Source organism: Copadichromis virginalis, linkage group LG7 (assembly GCF_057382275.1).
Source record: "Copadichromis virginalis isolate Kocher_CV1m ecotype Utaka linkage group LG7, C_Virginalis_male_GT1.1, whole genome shotgun sequence".
NCBI classification, from domain to species: Eukaryota; Metazoa; Chordata; class Actinopteri; order Cichliformes; family Cichlidae; genus Copadichromis; species Copadichromis virginalis.
In genome coordinates this window covers 27,626,892-27,645,511 of record NC_140624.1, presented here as the reverse complement: position 1 = coordinate 27,645,511, position 18,620 = coordinate 27,626,892, and the positions used below count along the sequence as shown (strand labels likewise).

Sequence of the window (18,620 nt, the reverse complement as noted above, 5' to 3'; positions counted from 1 at the left end):
GCGTGCTTGGCAGGGTTTCAAAGCGATCCAAGAAAGTAAAACGTGACGTCGTCCTCCAATGTAGAGCACCCCTTGCTGCACTCCACAGCATACACCATGTTGATTACTTTATGTTTGGGAATTTTGTCCTTAGAATGAAGTGGTTTTTGTCTGAAGGTGTGGCTGGGTCTAAAGTACACTGGGACGTCGTGCTTGGAGAGGATTTTCCCGAGTTTCACTGATTAACCTGTTACATATAAGGGATGACAATGTTATTCTGTTTGTCATTCTTTTTCTCCCATTTGCCAATTTGATGAAAGCACAAGTGGGATAACCACATTTTTTAAAGACCTTTCTTCACATCTCTGTGTTCCTTTTTTTCCCCTTCTGCATTAGAGCAAATGTTTTCTGCCCGGTGTTGTAGGGACCTGATTACTCCAAGTTTGTGTTCCAGCAGGTGGTGGGAGTCAAAGAGTGGGCACTATTCTGTGTGTGTGTGTGGGGGGGGGCTTTGTGTAAACTTCAATGTTGAGGCTTCCAATCTCCTCAATGTGCACAGCACAGTCCAGAAATGTCAAACTATTATCCTTTGTATCTTCCCTGGTGAACTTTATATTTCTATCCAATGAGTTGATGTGAGCAGCGAGGGTTTCTGCTTCTTGGGTTTTGATTATGACCCAGGTGTCATCCATGTGTCTGTACCGGTGACTAGCCTTATTCTGTATTTTACTCAGCCAACTTGATAGTCAAGCTTGCTAGCCTTAGCCAATACTGTAGAACGACACTAAATATAAAACGAAAAAGGTAAATAATAAAAATAAAAGATAAGATAATTCAGAACCCCTGAAACTAATCTTTTATATACAGTTTAATCTAAATTTAAACATCTAGGTGACCAGTCACGCCCATCTATACTCTTTTTAATACTGCAAGTTTAAGTTTAAACCATCGTGTTGAAGAGGCAGACAATAAATTACACCCCTAGTTACATCATATATATATCGGTTCATCAGAGTGAAGTTAAAGGAAGGGAAGTAAACATAATAACAAGCGCCTGAACTGGTTTTCCTGGATTATTTCCACATGTAACTCAATCAGCCCACAAACTTGCACCCACCCCCACCCCCACACACACACACACACACACACACACACACACACGAAAACAGCCTTGCACACACAGACTGTTCTTCCCTGCCCTTTTACTCTTCTTCCGCTTTGGCTGATGTTGCTCTCTCACACACTCTCATAAACAAACACAAACATAAGCGTACAAAAGAGAGGTTTTTCCTCAAACTATGTACCCACTCACTCGCCCACGTGTGAGCTCTATGGTCTTCCCCCAAAGTGGAATACATCTGCATTATCACTTACATTACAAAAATATGCAAATAAGAACACAGTTCTCCTTACTGCAAATGAAACTTTTAAACAACGCCGTTCACTGTTTGTGCACTTCCTTGAAAACGTGAGCAAAATAGACATGGTGGGCCAACATGCTGCCATCCACCTACACACACATGGAGAACATCCAAAATGTTTTATGCTCACTTGAGAATTTGGCAGGAGCCACACATTTAAGTAAGTAACAGAATGACAAATCTAAGTACCATAAGAGTTCTGGAAGGGCCTGAGGATTAATAACTAAGACTAAGAACTAAGAGTTCTTTTTTGTTGAACTGTTGCAGTCAGACTTCACTTAACATACAATTTCTTCTTCTTTTGACTGACATCTTTAGGGGCTGTCACAGTACATCATCTGCTTCTGTCTCTCTCTTTGTTCTGTGTGAAATAAAGAATAATATGGGCTACTCTTGTTTATGTTTGTGCTTTTGCTGGTCATTTCCTTTTGCACCCCCAAAAAAGAAAAAAGAGAGTAAAACAACAGACTTCAGAAAAAAAAAATTGAAATACCTGGAACAGAGTATTAGCTCTTTGGTTTTTGTTTTTTCTTTGCCTTTCTTCCTTGTCATAGTGAACTCTGTCACATTTTTTCCTGTTCAAGCCAACTTTTCATCTAATCATCATTTAACCTAACACAACTGAGACTGCTCTGTTAGCTTCATGAAGGACATGTTATGTGTGTCACAACTGAACCATCCTTTCCCAATTCCCAAAGAAAAGTATAGCAACACAGATTCCAAGCTGTGTTTAAATTTTAACATCAACAGATTAATGCAGTCCTCTTATTTTATGCTGATTTATTGACATTGCATTGCCTCATAAATGTCTTGTATCTAGTTAAATGTCAAACCAAATTAGGTGTGCAGACAACTTTTCCTGATTCTTGAAATAGCTTAAATTCCTTTTTCAATGTCATCTTTTTTATTTATTTATTCATTCATTCTAAATAAGAAGCAAAATCCACAACAGGCCCTCCATGGGTTTGTATCCAGGAGCCTCTTGCTACAAAACAACACTAGTAACTTCTCCTAAAGCCAATAATCTTGTAATAGATCATGTCAAATGTATAAGTGTATAACCATTTTTGTGAATTTCTGTGTCCTGTAAAACAAAACAAGCTTTAAGATGAGATGCTTACCTTCGAGGAGGATGCTGCTGTCGCTCCTTCCGCCTGCCTTCCCTCAAGTTGACAGGTTTTCCAGGTTCCCTGGGTGGCAGGGGTTTGACTGCTCCACCAGCTCCTGCACCTCCAGCATCTCGTGGATTGTTAGGAGGCTTTCCTCCATCTGGCAAGGGTTTGGATGGTCTGGACTGCAGTCCCGAAGGCATAGAAGGGCTGGAAGCTTTTTTCATGGGAGGCCTGTCCCTGCGAGGAGGGGGCATGGCATCCTGCTTCAGTGGTATGCTAGGGAAGGAAAAGGGATCTTATAGGTATACAGACAGTAATGGCAGGCATGTGATAGTAGCTAGTAGTGGTGCAACGGATGAAAAATCTCACGGTTCGGATTGGATAACAGTTTTAAGTCACAGATCGGATCAATTTCGGATCAGCAAAAATAGAAAAAAAAGACAAAAATTCGACTTGCCATTTATTTATTTAAGTATTTTTTGCTTATTAAAAAACATTCAACTGAAGACTCATTCCACGCACTTATATAAAAACAAATTAAGGTGCAATATGGACATTATGGACCATGCTGGGCAGCCTCTGCATCCTCTGCACACAGCCATAAAGTCTGTTTAGGGAAAGGTTGCTTCTCCCAAAGTCAAGAACCAGCAGACTTAAAAAGTCCTTTGTCCCACAGGCCATCAAACTGTCTAACTCCTCGCTGGAGGGGAGAGGGAGGGGAAACGGGGACAAAGGAGGGGGGAAAAAGTAGCTGTAGTGCCTTTTCACTGTGCAATAGTTTTTGTTAATATCCAACGGTGTAATAGACTCACAATACTTGAAATGTGCCGTTCCCTTGTATTCTTATTCCTATTTATTGTATTTATGCCTTTTGTGTTCTCTGTATTTATATATGTGTATATATGGTATATTTCTGCTCACATTCTGCAACTTCTGTCGGTGCTGTGCTACTGGAAACTGAATTTCCCAGAGGAAACCACCCGAGGGATAAATAAAGTTTCATTTAATTTAATGTAATCTATAGGGCAGTACAGGGCTTGTACCTACCACTCCGCTGTGATATAACGAGCGGTCACGGTCACGTGGCTTTCCGTTGCCCTGGAGGTCCACCCATTTGTAGTTAGAGCAACAGAAGATGCCTGGGACAGTGCAGCCATAACTTTAAACTTCTCCTGCTCATACCTGCTTGGAACGATCTTGTCGCTGAAGTGGACGCGCAACGAGATATCATAGTGTGGGTCAAGCACGTTCATCACAGTTTAAACCCCTTGTTTTGCACAACGGAATACGGCCTCCCGTCTGCAGCTAAACACCCCAATAGCCCAGTCGGATTGGGCAGCAAAGGGCTGCTTAAATGCCGCAAACTCCTGTACTCCGCTACTTGGACCGCTGACCATAACTACCGCTCGACAGACTGACCACGCGCACCACACACATACTTTTTTTTTTCTTTTTCGAATCTTCGGATCACGTGCGTGCCGAACCGTGGACTGGGATCGGTTCGGAATTCGGATCAATCGTGATCCGTTGCACCACTAGTAGCTAGCATGCAACTATCCAACTATGGGTGGCTGTAGCTCAGGTGGCAGAGCAGGTCAGCCACTAATCAGAAGGTCGGTGGTTCGATCCCAGGCTGCATCCTGGCTGCATGCCAAATATCCTTGGGCAAGATACTAACCCCGTGTTTGCCTACTGGTGGTGGTCAGAGGGCCCGGTGGCGCCTGTGTCCGGCAGCCGCGCCTGTGTCCGGCAGCCTCGCCTCTGTCAGCGCGCCCCAGGGCAGCTGTGGCTACAATGTAGCTTGCTATCGCCAGTGTGTGAATGGGTGAATGACTGAATGTAGTGTAAAGCGCTTTGGGGTCCTATGGACTAGAAAAGCGCTATACAAATGCAGGCCATTTACCATTTACCAGGCCATCCAATCGAATCGAATCCAACTTTCTGTATAATCCACTTTAAAACAGCCAGCACAGGACCAAAGCTCTGTACAGTAAATAAGTTGAGAACAGTAGATAAAATGAAACAAAAAAAACCCCAAAACTAAATAAAACAACTAAAAGAAAAATAAACTAAGAAAAACAACATCTCACAAGGTGTCAAAGGCCAGGGTGAAGAGACGGATTTTCAGAAGTGATTTTAAAAACAGGCAGAGAAGAGGCCTGTATAGAGGCAGTTTGGGAACTGCTACAGCAAAAGCAGAGTCTCTGAGTTTACGCTCAGTCCTGGGTACATTCAGGAACAGTTAATCAGCTAACCTGAGAGAGCGCGTGGGTGTATAAGTCAGTAGCAGCTCAGAGAGATAAGATGGGGCTAGGCCATGGAGGGCTTTAAAATAACTTTAAAATGAATCCTAAAAGGAATGGGCAGCCAGTGAAGTGAAGCTAAAATAGGGGAAATGTGCTCAGACTTTAAAGTGCCAGTTAAAAGACGAGCTGCAGCATTTTGCACCCTCCGTAGATGAGTAATGGATGAAGCACTGACCCCTATATAAAGTCTGTTACAGTAATCCAGCTGAGTGGTAACAAAGTTGTGAATAACTGTCTCAAAGTGCTGCCGTGAAAGATTTGGTTTTATTTTAGCCAATTGCCTGAGCTGAAAGACGCACGATTTTATGACTGCCTTAATCTAACTGTTAAGCTTAAAGTTCAGAGTCCACTTTGACCCCGAGCTTTGTGACAGTTGGCTCATTATACTGGGCCAAGGAATCTAAAGACACATTGAAGGTCTCAGTGGGGCTACCAAAAAGCATAATCTTAGTGTTTTTGTCATTGAATTTTAAAGTTACAAGACACCCAAGCTTTAATGTCATCAAGACACTGAAGTCATGGCTGTATAGAATGTGTGCCTTTTTTCTTTACATAGATCTGACAGGCATCAGCATAAAAGTGAAAAGCAACGCTGTATTTGCTCAGTATAAAACCAAGACGGAGCACATACAAAGAAAAGAGGAGGGGGCCTAGAACTGAGCCCTGTGGGTCACCACAGAAGAGAGAAGCAGAGGAGGACACATGGTTACAGAGACTGACACAAAAAGTCTGCTCCAACAGTAGGACCTGAACCACTCCAGTGCTGTGCCTCTAATGCCCACTGCATTGCACAGCATAGGAATGCAACCTTGCAGCTACCGATCAACAAGAAGCCCTTCAAGTGCAAACCTCCGCCAAAGCAGCTCACTCTCTGCTCAGGATTTACATTGAAACTTTTAAAAATTTTAATATTTACCCTTTGGCTACAACAGGCTGAAGGTCTGCTTTGTTCTTAGCGTTCCTCAGTGCTGCTGGACTTGGTGAGGGAGATGTGGAGAAAGACTGAGACCTATAAATTAGATCAGATCAGATCACTCAAATGCACAAAACAATGCGATTCATAGTCAGTTGCTTGTTTTCAATTTTAGAAATTCTCGAGTGGCTTGACATATCTTAGCAGAATGTGTCAAAAAATGGTGTTGGAGAGCAGAAACACATTAAAAACACAAACACACTATAAGATTTATGTACCTAGAGTGGCTGCCGCTGAAGGAGCTGCGTTGGGACGAGTGGCTGGAGTAGGAGCTGAATGAGGAGGAACGGCTGCGGGAACGGGACGATCCGGAGCCTGTATATGATGAAGAGCGGGACGAGGACCTGAAACGCACATGGAATAAACCCAATTAAAATTCTGAATGGGCTACTGAAGAATTATCAAGCAATTCCTTTCTACCTTCTACACTAAAACAAAAAGTAACCAGAACAGGACGAAGGTTGTTTTTGGCTCTCAGTGCACTCCATTTGTGTAACTTCCCCCCTGAGGGTACTGAGGGGTGAAAGTATGAGACGCAAATGACCATTCCTGCAGTTAATGGGTCGCTTCTCTGCAGCTGTGACCTCACTGAGGAGAGTGAACACAAGGAAAGCGGCGGGGCCAGACGGCATCACCGGCCGTCTGCTGCGCTGCTGTGCTGACCAGCTAGCAGGTGTGTTCACTTACATCTTCAACGAGTCCCTGGCGAAGTCTGTGGTCCCCACATGCTTCAAAAGATCCACCATCATCCCTGTGCCCAAGAACAGCAAACCCTCATCCCTGAACGATTACCGGCCAGTTGCACTGACCTCGGTAGTAATGAAGGTGTTTGAGAGGCTGCTGAAGAACATCATCTCCTCCTCCATCCCAGACACCACAGATCCGCTGCAGTTCGCCTACAGATCCAACAGATCCACTGAGGATGCCATCGCCCACGTCCTACACACCACTCTCAGCCACGTGGACAAAAAACAGGGTAACTATGTGCGAATGCTGTTTGTTGATTACAGTTCAGCGTTTAACACAATAGTGCCCTGCAGACTGTTCACAAAGCTGAGGGATCTGGGACTTAACAGCCGTCTGTGTGCATGGGTGTTGGACTTCCTCACCGGCAGAACTCAGGTGGTGAGGGTGGGCAGGTGCTTCTCCAACAGCATCACCATCAACACAGGAGCACCTCAGGGATGTGTCCTCTCGCCACTGCTCTACTCCCTCTACACTTCAGACTGTGTGGCCACCCATGGCTCCAACACCATTGTGAAGTTTGCTGACGACACAGTGGTGTTGGGTGCCATCTCCAACAACGATGAGGCGGCCTACATGGATGAAGTGAAGAATCTGGCATCGTGGTGCCAGGACAACCACCTCCAGCTGAACGTCAGCAAGACCAAGGAGCTGGTGGTGGACTTCAGAAGGGGTCAGCACAGAGACTACAAGCCCATCATCATCAATGGAGCTCCAGTGGAGAGGGTGCAGTCCTTCAAGTATCTTGGTGTCCACATCTCCTCAGACCTGACATGGGCTGCCCACATTCAGGTCCAGACCAAAAAGGCTAGGCAGCGCCTGTATCACCTACGACAACTGAGGAAGTTCAGGGTCTCTCCAAAGATCCTCAGGATTTTCTATACAGGCGCTGTGGAGAGCATCCTCACACAGAACATCACATCGTGGTTCGGGAACAGCTGTGTGAAGGACCAAAAAGCTCTCCAGAGAGTGATCCGTACAGCAGAACGCTGCTGCAGGATTGCTCTCCCCCCGCTTCAGGACACCTACACCAGGAGATGCCGGACTAGAGCAGCGCAGATACTGAAGGACCCGTCCCATCCAGGCAACAAACTGTTCCAACTTCTGCAATCTGGTAGAAGGTTCCGCATCTTCCGGGCAAGGACAGAGAGACTCAAGAGGAGCTTCTATCCCCAAGCCATCCGTGCCCTAAACACACACACCCGCCCTCTCACATCATCTATAATTGACTGAGACAGGACTCTCTTCCAGACACTCTAAACCAAGGCACAATGTACATTTCAATTCCTTTAATTTTAAATATGTTTATATTGTCTATCCTGTAAAATAGTCAGATGTCTATTCATATTAATGTACAGAATTCACCTGCTTGCTGCTACTACTGCACATTCACCCAGTGTATATACTATATATATATATATATATATATATATATATATATATATATATATATATATATATATATATAAATAATGTTCTTCCTCTACACCCCCCCCCCCCCCCCCCAATTTTTGCACATGTCAAGGAGCGTGTAAGGCTACATTTCACTGTGTGTTATACTTGTATAACTATGCATGTGACAAATAAAGAACCTTGAACTAGGGCTGGGCCATATTATACCGTTCACGGTAATACCGGTATAATGTTAGGCAACGATAGGAAAATGAAATATCGCGATAGAATATGAGTAAAACGCGCATGCGCAGTGCCTTTGTTTTCATACGCACATGGCCGATTGTTGAGTGAAACAGATGAACCAGAATTGGTTTGTAAAAATGGTGCAACTTCAGAATCAGAATCAGAATCAGAATACTTTATTGATCCCTGGGGGAAATAATTTTTTGTTACAGTGCTCCATTTTAAACCAACATTAAGACAAGACAGACAATACGCTAACTAAGAATAGTACAATATATACATATATATACATACATACATACATAAGTCACTTATAAATAAATATTTGGAAAAGAAACATGTGTAGTTGTAGCAGCAAACAGTGTGTTAAGTGGATGCGTTGTACAGGGAGATGGCCACAGGCAGGAATGATTTCCTGTGTCGTTCAGTGGTGCTTTTCGGTAATCTCAGTCTCTCACTGAGACTCTCCTGTGACTGACCAACATGTCATGGAGTGGGTGGGAGGTGTTATCCAACATTGTCTTTATCTTGGACAGCATCCGCCTCTCTGACACCACCTTGAGGGAGTCCAGCTCCATCCCCACAATATTGCTGGCCTTACGGATCAGTTTATTAAGTCTGTTGGCATCTGCGACCCTCAGCCTGCTCCCCCAGCATGCAACAGCATAGAGGATCGCACTGGCCACAACAGACTCATAGAAAATCCTCAGCATTTTCTGGCAGATGTTGAAGGACCTCAGTCGCCTCAAAAAATAGAGACGACTCTGGCCCTTCCTGTAAAGTGCTGTGGTGTTTTTAGCCCAGTCCAGTTTATTGTCAATGTGTACTCCAAGGTATTTATAGTCCTCCACAATGTCAACACTGACCCCCTGGATTGAAACAGGGGTCAAGTGTTTCCTGGTCTTCCTGAAGTCCACGATCAGTTCCTTGGTCTTTGCCACGTTGAGCTGCAGATGATTCTGCTCACACCACGTGACAAAGGAGTCGACCACAGCCCGGTACTCTGTCTCATCATCCCTGCTGATGCATCCAACCACCGCAGAGTCATCAGAAAACTTCTGAAGATGGCAGGTCTCTGTGCAGTGGCTGAAGTCTGTGGTGTAGAGGGTGAAGAGGAAGGGGGAGAGGACAGTCCCCTGTGGTGCCCCTGTGTTGCTAATCACCTTGTCAGACACACACTGTGGGAGACGTACATATTGTGGTCTTCCTGTCAGGTAATCAACAATCCAGGACACCAGAGAAGCATCCACCCATTCAGTGATGTGGAACTGGTTTGGTGTTCGTCCGTCAGATACACGACAAAGCACATTTCTTTGCAGAACATGCAAGCGGCCGTCGGACTAAGATGCCCTTAAATCTGGGAGTAATCTGGGTCCTAAACTCCGTATCTTTCAGGTCAAACGAACACTGCAGCATCACTAAGAGTTAAAAACTGTCTAAATTCTTTCATCTTTAATAAAACGATCAGCATTGCTGCTTTACCAGGTGTAACTATGAAGTTTAACTTCCAGGCATCCATGAAAACAAAATGTATTAGAAGCTAGCAGGAAGCTAGCGGAAGCTAGCTCGCTAGTTTCGCTAGTTACCTAAGCATGATATTGCACGTTCTGACTGAGAGATTTCTGAAAAAAATCAAACGTACAGCTCTGCTATCACTTCCAACATAAATGAAGAGAGGAAACTAAACAGCAGTGACGTTTGTAGGGTTACTGAAGTTGGGCTAGCTGGTATATAATGATGTGCTACGTGATCGCTAGCGACACAGCTATGTTAGCATAACATAAACAGTGAAGCTGGAGGACAAACACTAACACTTTTCCACTTATAAAAGTTAACGCTAAGGTTCCTCATGGTTAGAGACAAATGCAATCGCATGGCAGGATGCTGTAAAAGGACCAATCTTCAGTCAGGAGAACAACTGAGATAATCCATCCACAATACGAGGTTAGTCATTAATATACTGCAACAACATGGGAATAGAGCAGCTGCCAGAGAATTCAACATTAATGAATCAAAGGTACAGAAGTGGAAGAAGCAAGAAGAATGAGTTTAATAAAGTTTGATTTATCTGACTGCTTTGTTTCGCTTAATGTGCCTTATAATCCCGTGCACCTTATGGTCCGAAAAATGCGTACTGCACACTGCAGTTTAATGTTGCAAAGCACCTCTTTTTAACTTCAGTGGATATTATACATGGTTATGCTCAGGATATGTCAGCACATTTCTACTGGAAATGCCTTTTGGTTAAACTTTCAGCAAGGAATTTGCATTTGCACTGTTACATTTTTATAAAGCTTTAATGTACATAAAAACCAGCTTCTTGTTTAAGTGAAAATAAATGGAAGGTTGTCTTTTTGCGCTAGTAATGTTGTGGAGTTGTATTTTGTCTCGCATCAATTATATCGTCAGTTATATCGTTATCGCAAATTTTCAAATATATATCGTGATAAATATTTTTGGCCATATCGCCCTGCTCTACCTTGAACCTTGAACCCTGACATCTCAGTCGTGGGGCTCTCCGGCCTTGGAGGAGCCCGACAACTCTCGCTGCAGGAGTACCTCTCGGGGCAGTATCATCCAGGGTGACACTGACCACAGATGCATCCCTGTCAGGTTGGGGTGCAACTATGATGGGCAGAGCAGTGAATGGCATTTGGTCACAGAGACTGGCTCTGAATCACATAAATGTGCTGGAGCTCCGCGCGGTGCTCCTAGCCTTACGGCATTTTCTGCCATATCTCAGGGGACGACATGTTTTTGTGAAAACAGACAACTCCACTGTAGTTGCTTATATCAACCGCCAGGGCGGTACCTGTTCCCGGCAGCTACACAGGTTAGCCAGGGAAATAATTGTGTGGAGCAGCACACGGTAGAGCTGGGCGATATATCGAGTTTTTAAAACATATCGATATATTTTTATACGAGATATAAGATGTGACAATATCCTTTATATCGATATAGTCTATGTTACGTTATAATTATAGTTGTGGAGCCGCAAGTTCGTCCACTTTTGTCTCTACGCAACGTTACTCCGCCTCGCCTTCACTGAAGACAACTCCCCCTCCTCCCCCATCGCTTCACGTGCAGGCAGCGACAAGACGGACACGGCAAATCTCCGTTAACGAGTTACTGCGCATCGCCCCATGCGTGGGGCTGGACGGCGTCAACGTGCTAACGAGCTAAACATGCTAATGAGCTAACAGCGCTAACCCTAAAATCCTTTCATTCTCTCAAAAGTTGATAGCGCGCCTTATGTATGAATTCTGGTTGTGCTTGATGGCCGCGAACCGATTTTATGTGTTACACGGCGCTCAGCAATCTGTCAAAAATGTTTGAGTACGACTTTGGTAAGCTACGGAGCTGCACCGCTTGATAGATTGTCGGCGCATTACGGCTACCGAGGAGCTTCGCGGAGTGATACGTACTGTGCATCAACGTAATATTACCGTATTGTGTGTGTATAAGGACCATAAATGGCACCTGTAAGAGACGTGGTTATGAAGCGGATTTCAAACTCCAGGCTATCAGTCACACAGTAAAACTTGGGAACAGAGCAGCTGTGAAATCTGTCTTTGTTATTACGCTCAGCGTCTTTTAGTTTACATTTTGACTGCACAATTGTGAGCTCTTTGTTTAGCACAAAAACAACCTTGTTTTCTTTTATTTATGGAGCATTATTATTTAATGAATTCTCATAATTTAATTTTGAGTAATTTTTCATGTACATCTGTGCTGTATGTTAATAAAAGTGCCTGTGTGACATCTGGGACACAGCTTTGACTAAGAACTCTCTTTTTGTTCTTACTTTATGGCTTAAAAAAAAAATCGAGATATATATCTTATATCGCCATCCAGCTAAAAAATATCGAGATATGAATTTTGGGTCATATCGCCCAGCCCTAGCACACGGCTCCTCTCCCTTCGAGCAACTCACGTGTCAGGAATTCTGAATGGGGGGGCGGACCTCCTGTCCAGAGGGAATCCACTGTTCGGAGAATGGAAGCTTCACCCACAGGTGGTGGAGCAGATTTGGCAGAGATATGGCCGGACTGCCGTAGATCTCTTCGCCTCGCAAGAAAACACTCAGTGCCCTCTGTTTTTCTCGCTGTCAGACGTAGATGCGTCACTGGGCATGGATGTGCTGGCCCATCCATGGCCAAACACACTGCTGTATGCTTCTCCTCCCTTCAGCCTGATCTTCCCAACACTGATCAGAGTGAGTGATCAGGGGCTGTCACTGATTTTAATAGCTCCACGGTGGCCATTCAAACAGGTGCATGGGGAGATATACGATCCCCATCCAGACCAGGAGGCTCTCTGGGCCTGGCCTGTGAAAGGTGGAATTTGAAGGCAGCAGGCATGCCTCCGAAGGTTATTGAAACCATTCCGAATGCCAGAGCCTCCTCCACTCGTTCCATTTAAAACAGTAAATGGCGGGTTTTTGAAGAGTGGTGCCATGAAAAGCAGATAATCCCTTTCCAGCGTTCAGTGGTGGAGCTGTTGTGTTTTCTTCAGGACTTGCTGGACAAAAGGAGAGCTTTTTCTACCATAAAGGTCTATTTGGCAGCTATTTCAGCCTGCCACGTGGGGTTTGGTGATAAACCTGCTGGTCAGCACCCTCTTATATGTTGCTTCATGAGGGAGGCACGTCAAACGCTCCAAGTCACTAGACCACTGGTCCCTTTATGGGATCTGTCAGTCGTTTTAGATGCCCTCTTTAGATGCCCTCTTCCACCACCCCTTTGAGCCTATCGGGGCAGTGGGGTTGAAGTTTCTCTCTCTTAAAACCGCTCTGCTGTTGGCTGTAACCACAGCCAAGCGAGTTAGTGAATTAAAGGCTCTGTCTATTCACCCCTCTTGTCTACAGCTGACCCCGTGACTCACTAAAGCGTGTCTAAGGCCTAACCCAGCCTTTGTCCCTAAGGTGTTGGAAACTGGATAACACCTTTCATTATTAGGCTCCATGTTAAGCCTAATATGGAGAAGTCCCTACCTTGAGGAGTTGGACACAGAGATTGAAGAGCCTGATGGTCGATGACGCCGGCGGCCCCGTGGGGGCGAGCCCGGTGCTGGACGTCTCCTGGGGGATTTGGACCGTCGCCATGGGTCCTTCCACTCATCTGGTCGTCTCATGATTGGAACAACCTCCTTCTTTGATGGGGGCTCAATCGGCCTGCTGACAAAATTGAAAAGTTGAAATCCAATTGAATTTTTTATATATATACACCTTATATAACTATAATCTTAATGAAAAAGAAAAGTTTTAAGCCAAATCTTGCAAGTAGGGACTGTGTCTGTCTCCCAAATCCAAAATGAAGGTCGTTCTACAGAAGAGCTGCCCTGAAAGCTAAGGGCTCTGTCTTAGGAACTACAAGTAAGCCTGCAGTCTGACAGTGAAGTGCTCTGGTTGGGGTGAGGTATTTAAAATAAGATGCGGCCTGATTATTCAAAACCTTGTATGTGAGGAGAAGAATTTTAAAAAAGATTCTGGAATTAACAGAAAACCAACGAATAAAAGCAAGTATGCGAGAAATAGGATCTCTCTTTCTAGTCCCTGCAGCATTTTGGATCAACTAAAGGCTTTCAAAGAGCCGAAAATTAATAAATTACAATAGTTGAGCATGGAAGTAATACATGCATGAAGGCATTCAGGGGGTCACGTGACCAAGACAACAGCTTAATAGAGAAGCTCTGGGAACCATGGTCTACATTTTTAAAAACAACCCTTACAAACTGTCAATCTCTCTGTATAAGGACACAGTATGTCAAAAACCTACAGCAGCTAGGCATCCCACAAAGGGAAATGCCAGTGTTCAAAACAGGTTCTGTGTTCAGTGTGTGCGAGTGCTTGAATGTATAATGTATGTGTAAATTTGTGGTTTTTGTTTGTTTTGTTGGGGGTTTTTTTGTGCACAATCTAAAAGACACCAGGATAATATAATAACAACATATAGCGAGGACCAAACAGGAAAGTTTCATTGTTAATATAATGAGCTGGAATGTCAGCGCAAAGAGAAAACTAAATGAAACAAGTATTCAATAGAATACAAGACTTTAAATCTAAGATGATCTTAAATGCGATAAATGCATCTGACCACATCAGACATAAAATTGCTGACTAAATGTTTATTTCACATTTGTCTTAACAGTTAGGCAAGAGGGGTTGCCATCCCTATACACTAGTCAATGTAACTCCGCATGGGAGTTACATTGTCATTCAAGTTAATATCCTCTCACAAAAATAAATTATATGTCTATCTGTGTGTAGCCCATTGATGACAACCCGTTTTTTTGAGAGAATATTTTTAACTGTCTGCTTTAGAAGGAATCTACACTGTAGGAAGGGACTTTAACTTTACTCAGTAATGGACAGATCCACCCGGACTGACAAAACATGCAAAAAGAAAGAAAGAAAGTGCCATTCATGCGCTATTTTTTTTTAAAATATCCAAAGAGTTACAATCCCAAGTCAAAAAATGCTTCTATATTAGATGTAGTATTGTGATTAGTGATCATGCTGCAATCTCTATGCAAGTTCAATGAGATGGAGACTGCAAACAATTTTGTTAACGGATCAAATTTTTGGTGAATTTGTAGAAAGATGCATAGACAAATACTATGAAAGAAATGAATCTGAAAACAAAGCAAGTATTATGTGGAAGGCTTTTAAAGCCCATTCTTATCCTTAGTCAGCTGTCAATGTTGCCCACTCTGGTTCCTGGAAGACAATAAACATTGGTTGCTGTTTCTTTCTATCTACTTTATTTTTATTTTTTGAGAGAAACCATTCATAAAAGCCAGACTAAACAAATCCTTTTTTCGCTTCTTATCTGCTAACCTGTTGTGCATCAGACATGTAATAATGGCTGAATAAAGCGTAAAATATACCCTGTTACTGTTTTGACAAGTCATTAATGTGACCTGCACATTATTGTGTGTATGCTGTATTTATTCAAAGCATGAGATGTAGAGGTTTAATCTAAACGTTCCAATTAGTAGGGAACATGCTCTAACTCCTCAGTCACAGCTCTTATGAAAACATTTAGTCAAGAAATTGATATGGACATGAGAATTATATTAGGAATTAAAAAGCTAATAATTATAAAAAAAATAGTGAAAAGAATAACATGTCATAATTTCAATATTTATCATCTCCCATTATGTTCTTGTTAAAACGCACATTTGTGTTTTTGTTTAGCTTATCTGTGTACACAATTGAGTTAAAAATTGTATACATAACGTCTTATTTTATAGTGTAACCTTCATGTGTTTTATCTAAAGCACACTCTGTGGATTTACATGCTAATTATATTGACAGGATTCTTTCACTGTCTTTTTAAAGATTCACTAGCTTAGCTTGTAGCCAACTCGCAAGCAGCATGGCCTCTTCACCTGTCCTTGCTGCACTTTCCTGCTCAGTGTGCCAAATATCCTGAGCAGCCAGAAAAACTGGAGAGCTGGGTGACGGTAGGGATGAAGTACCGTCCTAAACAGAAGCCTACAGTACACCACCAACCTCTTCATGTGTCTGAGGGAAATTGAAAACAGCTGGCTAAGGGGCAAATGTAAAATCTGTAAAATTATAATTCACATTGACAATAATGACACCCGGTAATTTGAATCGGACACCAAAATTGATATTGAATGGCTGAGTAACTATATCAGTTAAAGTCTAACGAGCTTGGAAAGAAAAAGCGTCTGGACGTCTGTTTCTTGAAGATGCCTCACCTCTCATCCAAGAAGCTTCTTCAGTTCTAAGAGCAACTGGTGGAGAGTCCCAGATTTTTAAGCCCTATTGAGAGTGTCCTGGACCCCCTATTGATCCTCTGCCTAATTCCACTTAGCCAAGGTCCGAAAACGGATGCCTTGATGATGACATTTTATTACAGCAATTCGAGGATGCTGAAGGTATTACAGGTACTGCACTGCTGTGGTTTGTATCATATCTATCTAATAGACTCCAATGAGTTCATGTAAATGGAGAGTCCTCTTCACAAACTAAGGTTAATTATTGAGTTCCACAGGGTTCTGTGGTAGGAACAATTCTATTTACATTATACATGCTTCCCATAAGCCCCTTTTCGGTTTTCCCTGATGATGATGAAAAAGAAACATTTTGATCCAACACCTTCAAAGCCCTTTGGACCTCCATGTCATCCAGAGAAGAAAAGCTGAAGGGTTAAACCGCAGATTCAGTTTAAATGGCTGCAGAGAGAGCATGCTGCTCATTAAGCGTTATAAATCTAAAAGAAAAATTCAAATAGATACCCTGAAGAAAGAAAATGTTCATTACAGCAGTTAATACAGCTAACATTAAAATGTTCGTGGCAGTTTAACATTTCGATAACTGTTCAATACTGACATGTGAAGTTATTTCAGTGGAAACACAAAGACACCGCAGATGATACTTATTTGCAACAGTATCAGTAGCTAGTCAAGTTAATTTTTAATATTAATTAGTGTCTGAGAATTTAGTTTTTCACGGCCCTAGTTTAGCAGAGAGTTATCTGTTTCACGTTCACTTTTTAATTATCATTTTAAATTGTTTTACTCTGACTCTGAAATATTTATTATTACCAGATTTATTAACTGATTTGTTGACTAAGCATTGGGAATGATAACTGGTACACTTATACTTACTGCAACTTAAATTTATTAACTAATTTTTTTTCTTCTCTTCAGTTTTACTACTGTAATTTGAATACTGTGATAAAGCAACAGTTAGGATATGAGCATGCTTTCCTACATTAGTCACTGAGGTCATAAAACAAGCTCTGCTAGAGTGAGATAAAAAGCTGCTAAATGCGTTCAGACATTCAGGTGCAATGAGCTAACTTCCTCCTCATAAATGACCGAAAGAAAGTGGAAAAATGTCACTGGTACATCATAAAGTATTTTTAAAAATGTACAAAAGGTCACGCTTGATGAATGACGGATGAACAATGTCCTAGAATAACAATTTTGTCCTTGTATTTTTAGAACTAGTACTTATTACCTAAGAACATTGTCAAAGCTGATTGATTAAGTTGAAAGAGCAGAACTAAAAATCAAAATCGGCTTATTAACAGCAAAGAGCACAACTCAAAATCATTTCCCAAAACAGACCTGGGAATTTTTTCCCTTCTTTAGATTAAAACGGGTATGATGCAAACAACACTTCAATCATCACTCGATGGAGCTCAAAAATTTCTCCATTATGACATAAAGATGATCATTTTTCCACCAAACAAAACAGAGGAACCCAGTGTTTTCACACAACAATATTGATGTATGATATTAGTATTTATTATTCCCTAGCTTACATATCCCTATTTCCCACATTGTTTTGGACAGAGGTATTAAAAAGGTAAAATGACTAACTGTTATCGTTTGTGTAGCCCATTTTACTATTATGTCAGAATCAGAAAAATATTTGCCAATAAACCAAACTTTGTATCAAATGAAAATTTTTACTCTAAAAAATTTATATCAATCCATAAGTAAATAAGTCAAGTATCAACTGTCAAAATATGTCATTTAATTTTGTTTTATATTATGTGTCTCTTAAATAGAGTTAAACACCTCTAATATATTTATATTTACATATATAAGTTTTCATGCGTCGATAAAAAAGATCTTCCATGATGACATCCCTTGACTAGCACAAGACAGCTACAATATTTAAATACATAAGGGATTTTCCCTATGTTAGTTTAGTTTTGTTTTGTTTAAACACTGCGAAGGTTCCAGTGATCTTCTTCAAGTGTGTATCGTGTAAATATTTGTTGGAGGAAATGAATACTAGTGGATATTCCCACTAAAGGGTAAACAGTATGTTGGCATATAGAACTCCTTAAAAATGCTCACAGGAAACCTTTTGTGATTTATTATTATACTATATGTGTACCCTGCAAACAGTTTGAAGCAGTTACCTAAAATTACATTGGATAAAAATAAAAAAATAATGACTGCAGGTTCTTTGCACTTGCAAGTAAACAAAAGGTACACATCGCCTAGGGAACGAGAAATTCCACTGTGATGTGGAAGTCATGTTACGAGATTACAACTCACAAATCTAAAAATAGAACTACAACAAAACACAAGTTATTTTTATCTCAAAATTCTTATCGACTTAATGTTTCCCGTGAGAAAGGATCAAAAAAAGGAAGTTGGGCAATTAAAGCCAGGAAGCCCATGGTGTACACCAAAGGTTATGGGATATTTCCAGAACTTTATAAGTGTAATTAATCAGATCTAAAAAGTCTTCTGGAAAGCACAAGCCAGATTAGATTTCCAGTTTCATTAATTAATTTGATTCTACGGCTATTTACTTACATATTACTTATTGCTTATTACTACTCCCAAATTTCCCTTTGTGGGACAATTAAAGGATTATTCTAATTACTTGTACATCTGTGATCTTTTTAAATTTGTACTTGTAATTTGTACTACTCTTTTGTAATTTTCA

The 18,620-nt window shown here is 41.8% G+C and overlaps 1 protein-coding gene across 1 annotated transcript in view; it reads right to left on the bottom strand.

The window, feature by feature from the left end:
* The window catches only part of zc3h18 (zinc finger CCCH-type containing 18), a 59,081-nt gene that overhangs the window by 13,437 nt on the left and 27,024 nt on the right, over window positions 1-18,620 (bottom strand). Inside the window, exons 10-13 of the mRNA XM_085462797.1 lie at window positions 13,167-13,349; window positions 6,010-6,135; window positions 5,735-5,827; window positions 2,522-2,788 (exon numbers count right to left, since the gene is read on the bottom strand). Of these exons, the coding sequence (XP_085318923.1) occupies window positions 2,522-2,788; window positions 5,735-5,827; window positions 6,010-6,135; window positions 13,167-13,349 (669 nt within the window). The remainder of the gene's footprint in view (window positions 1-2,521; window positions 2,789-5,734; window positions 5,828-6,009; window positions 6,136-13,166; window positions 13,350-18,620) is intronic.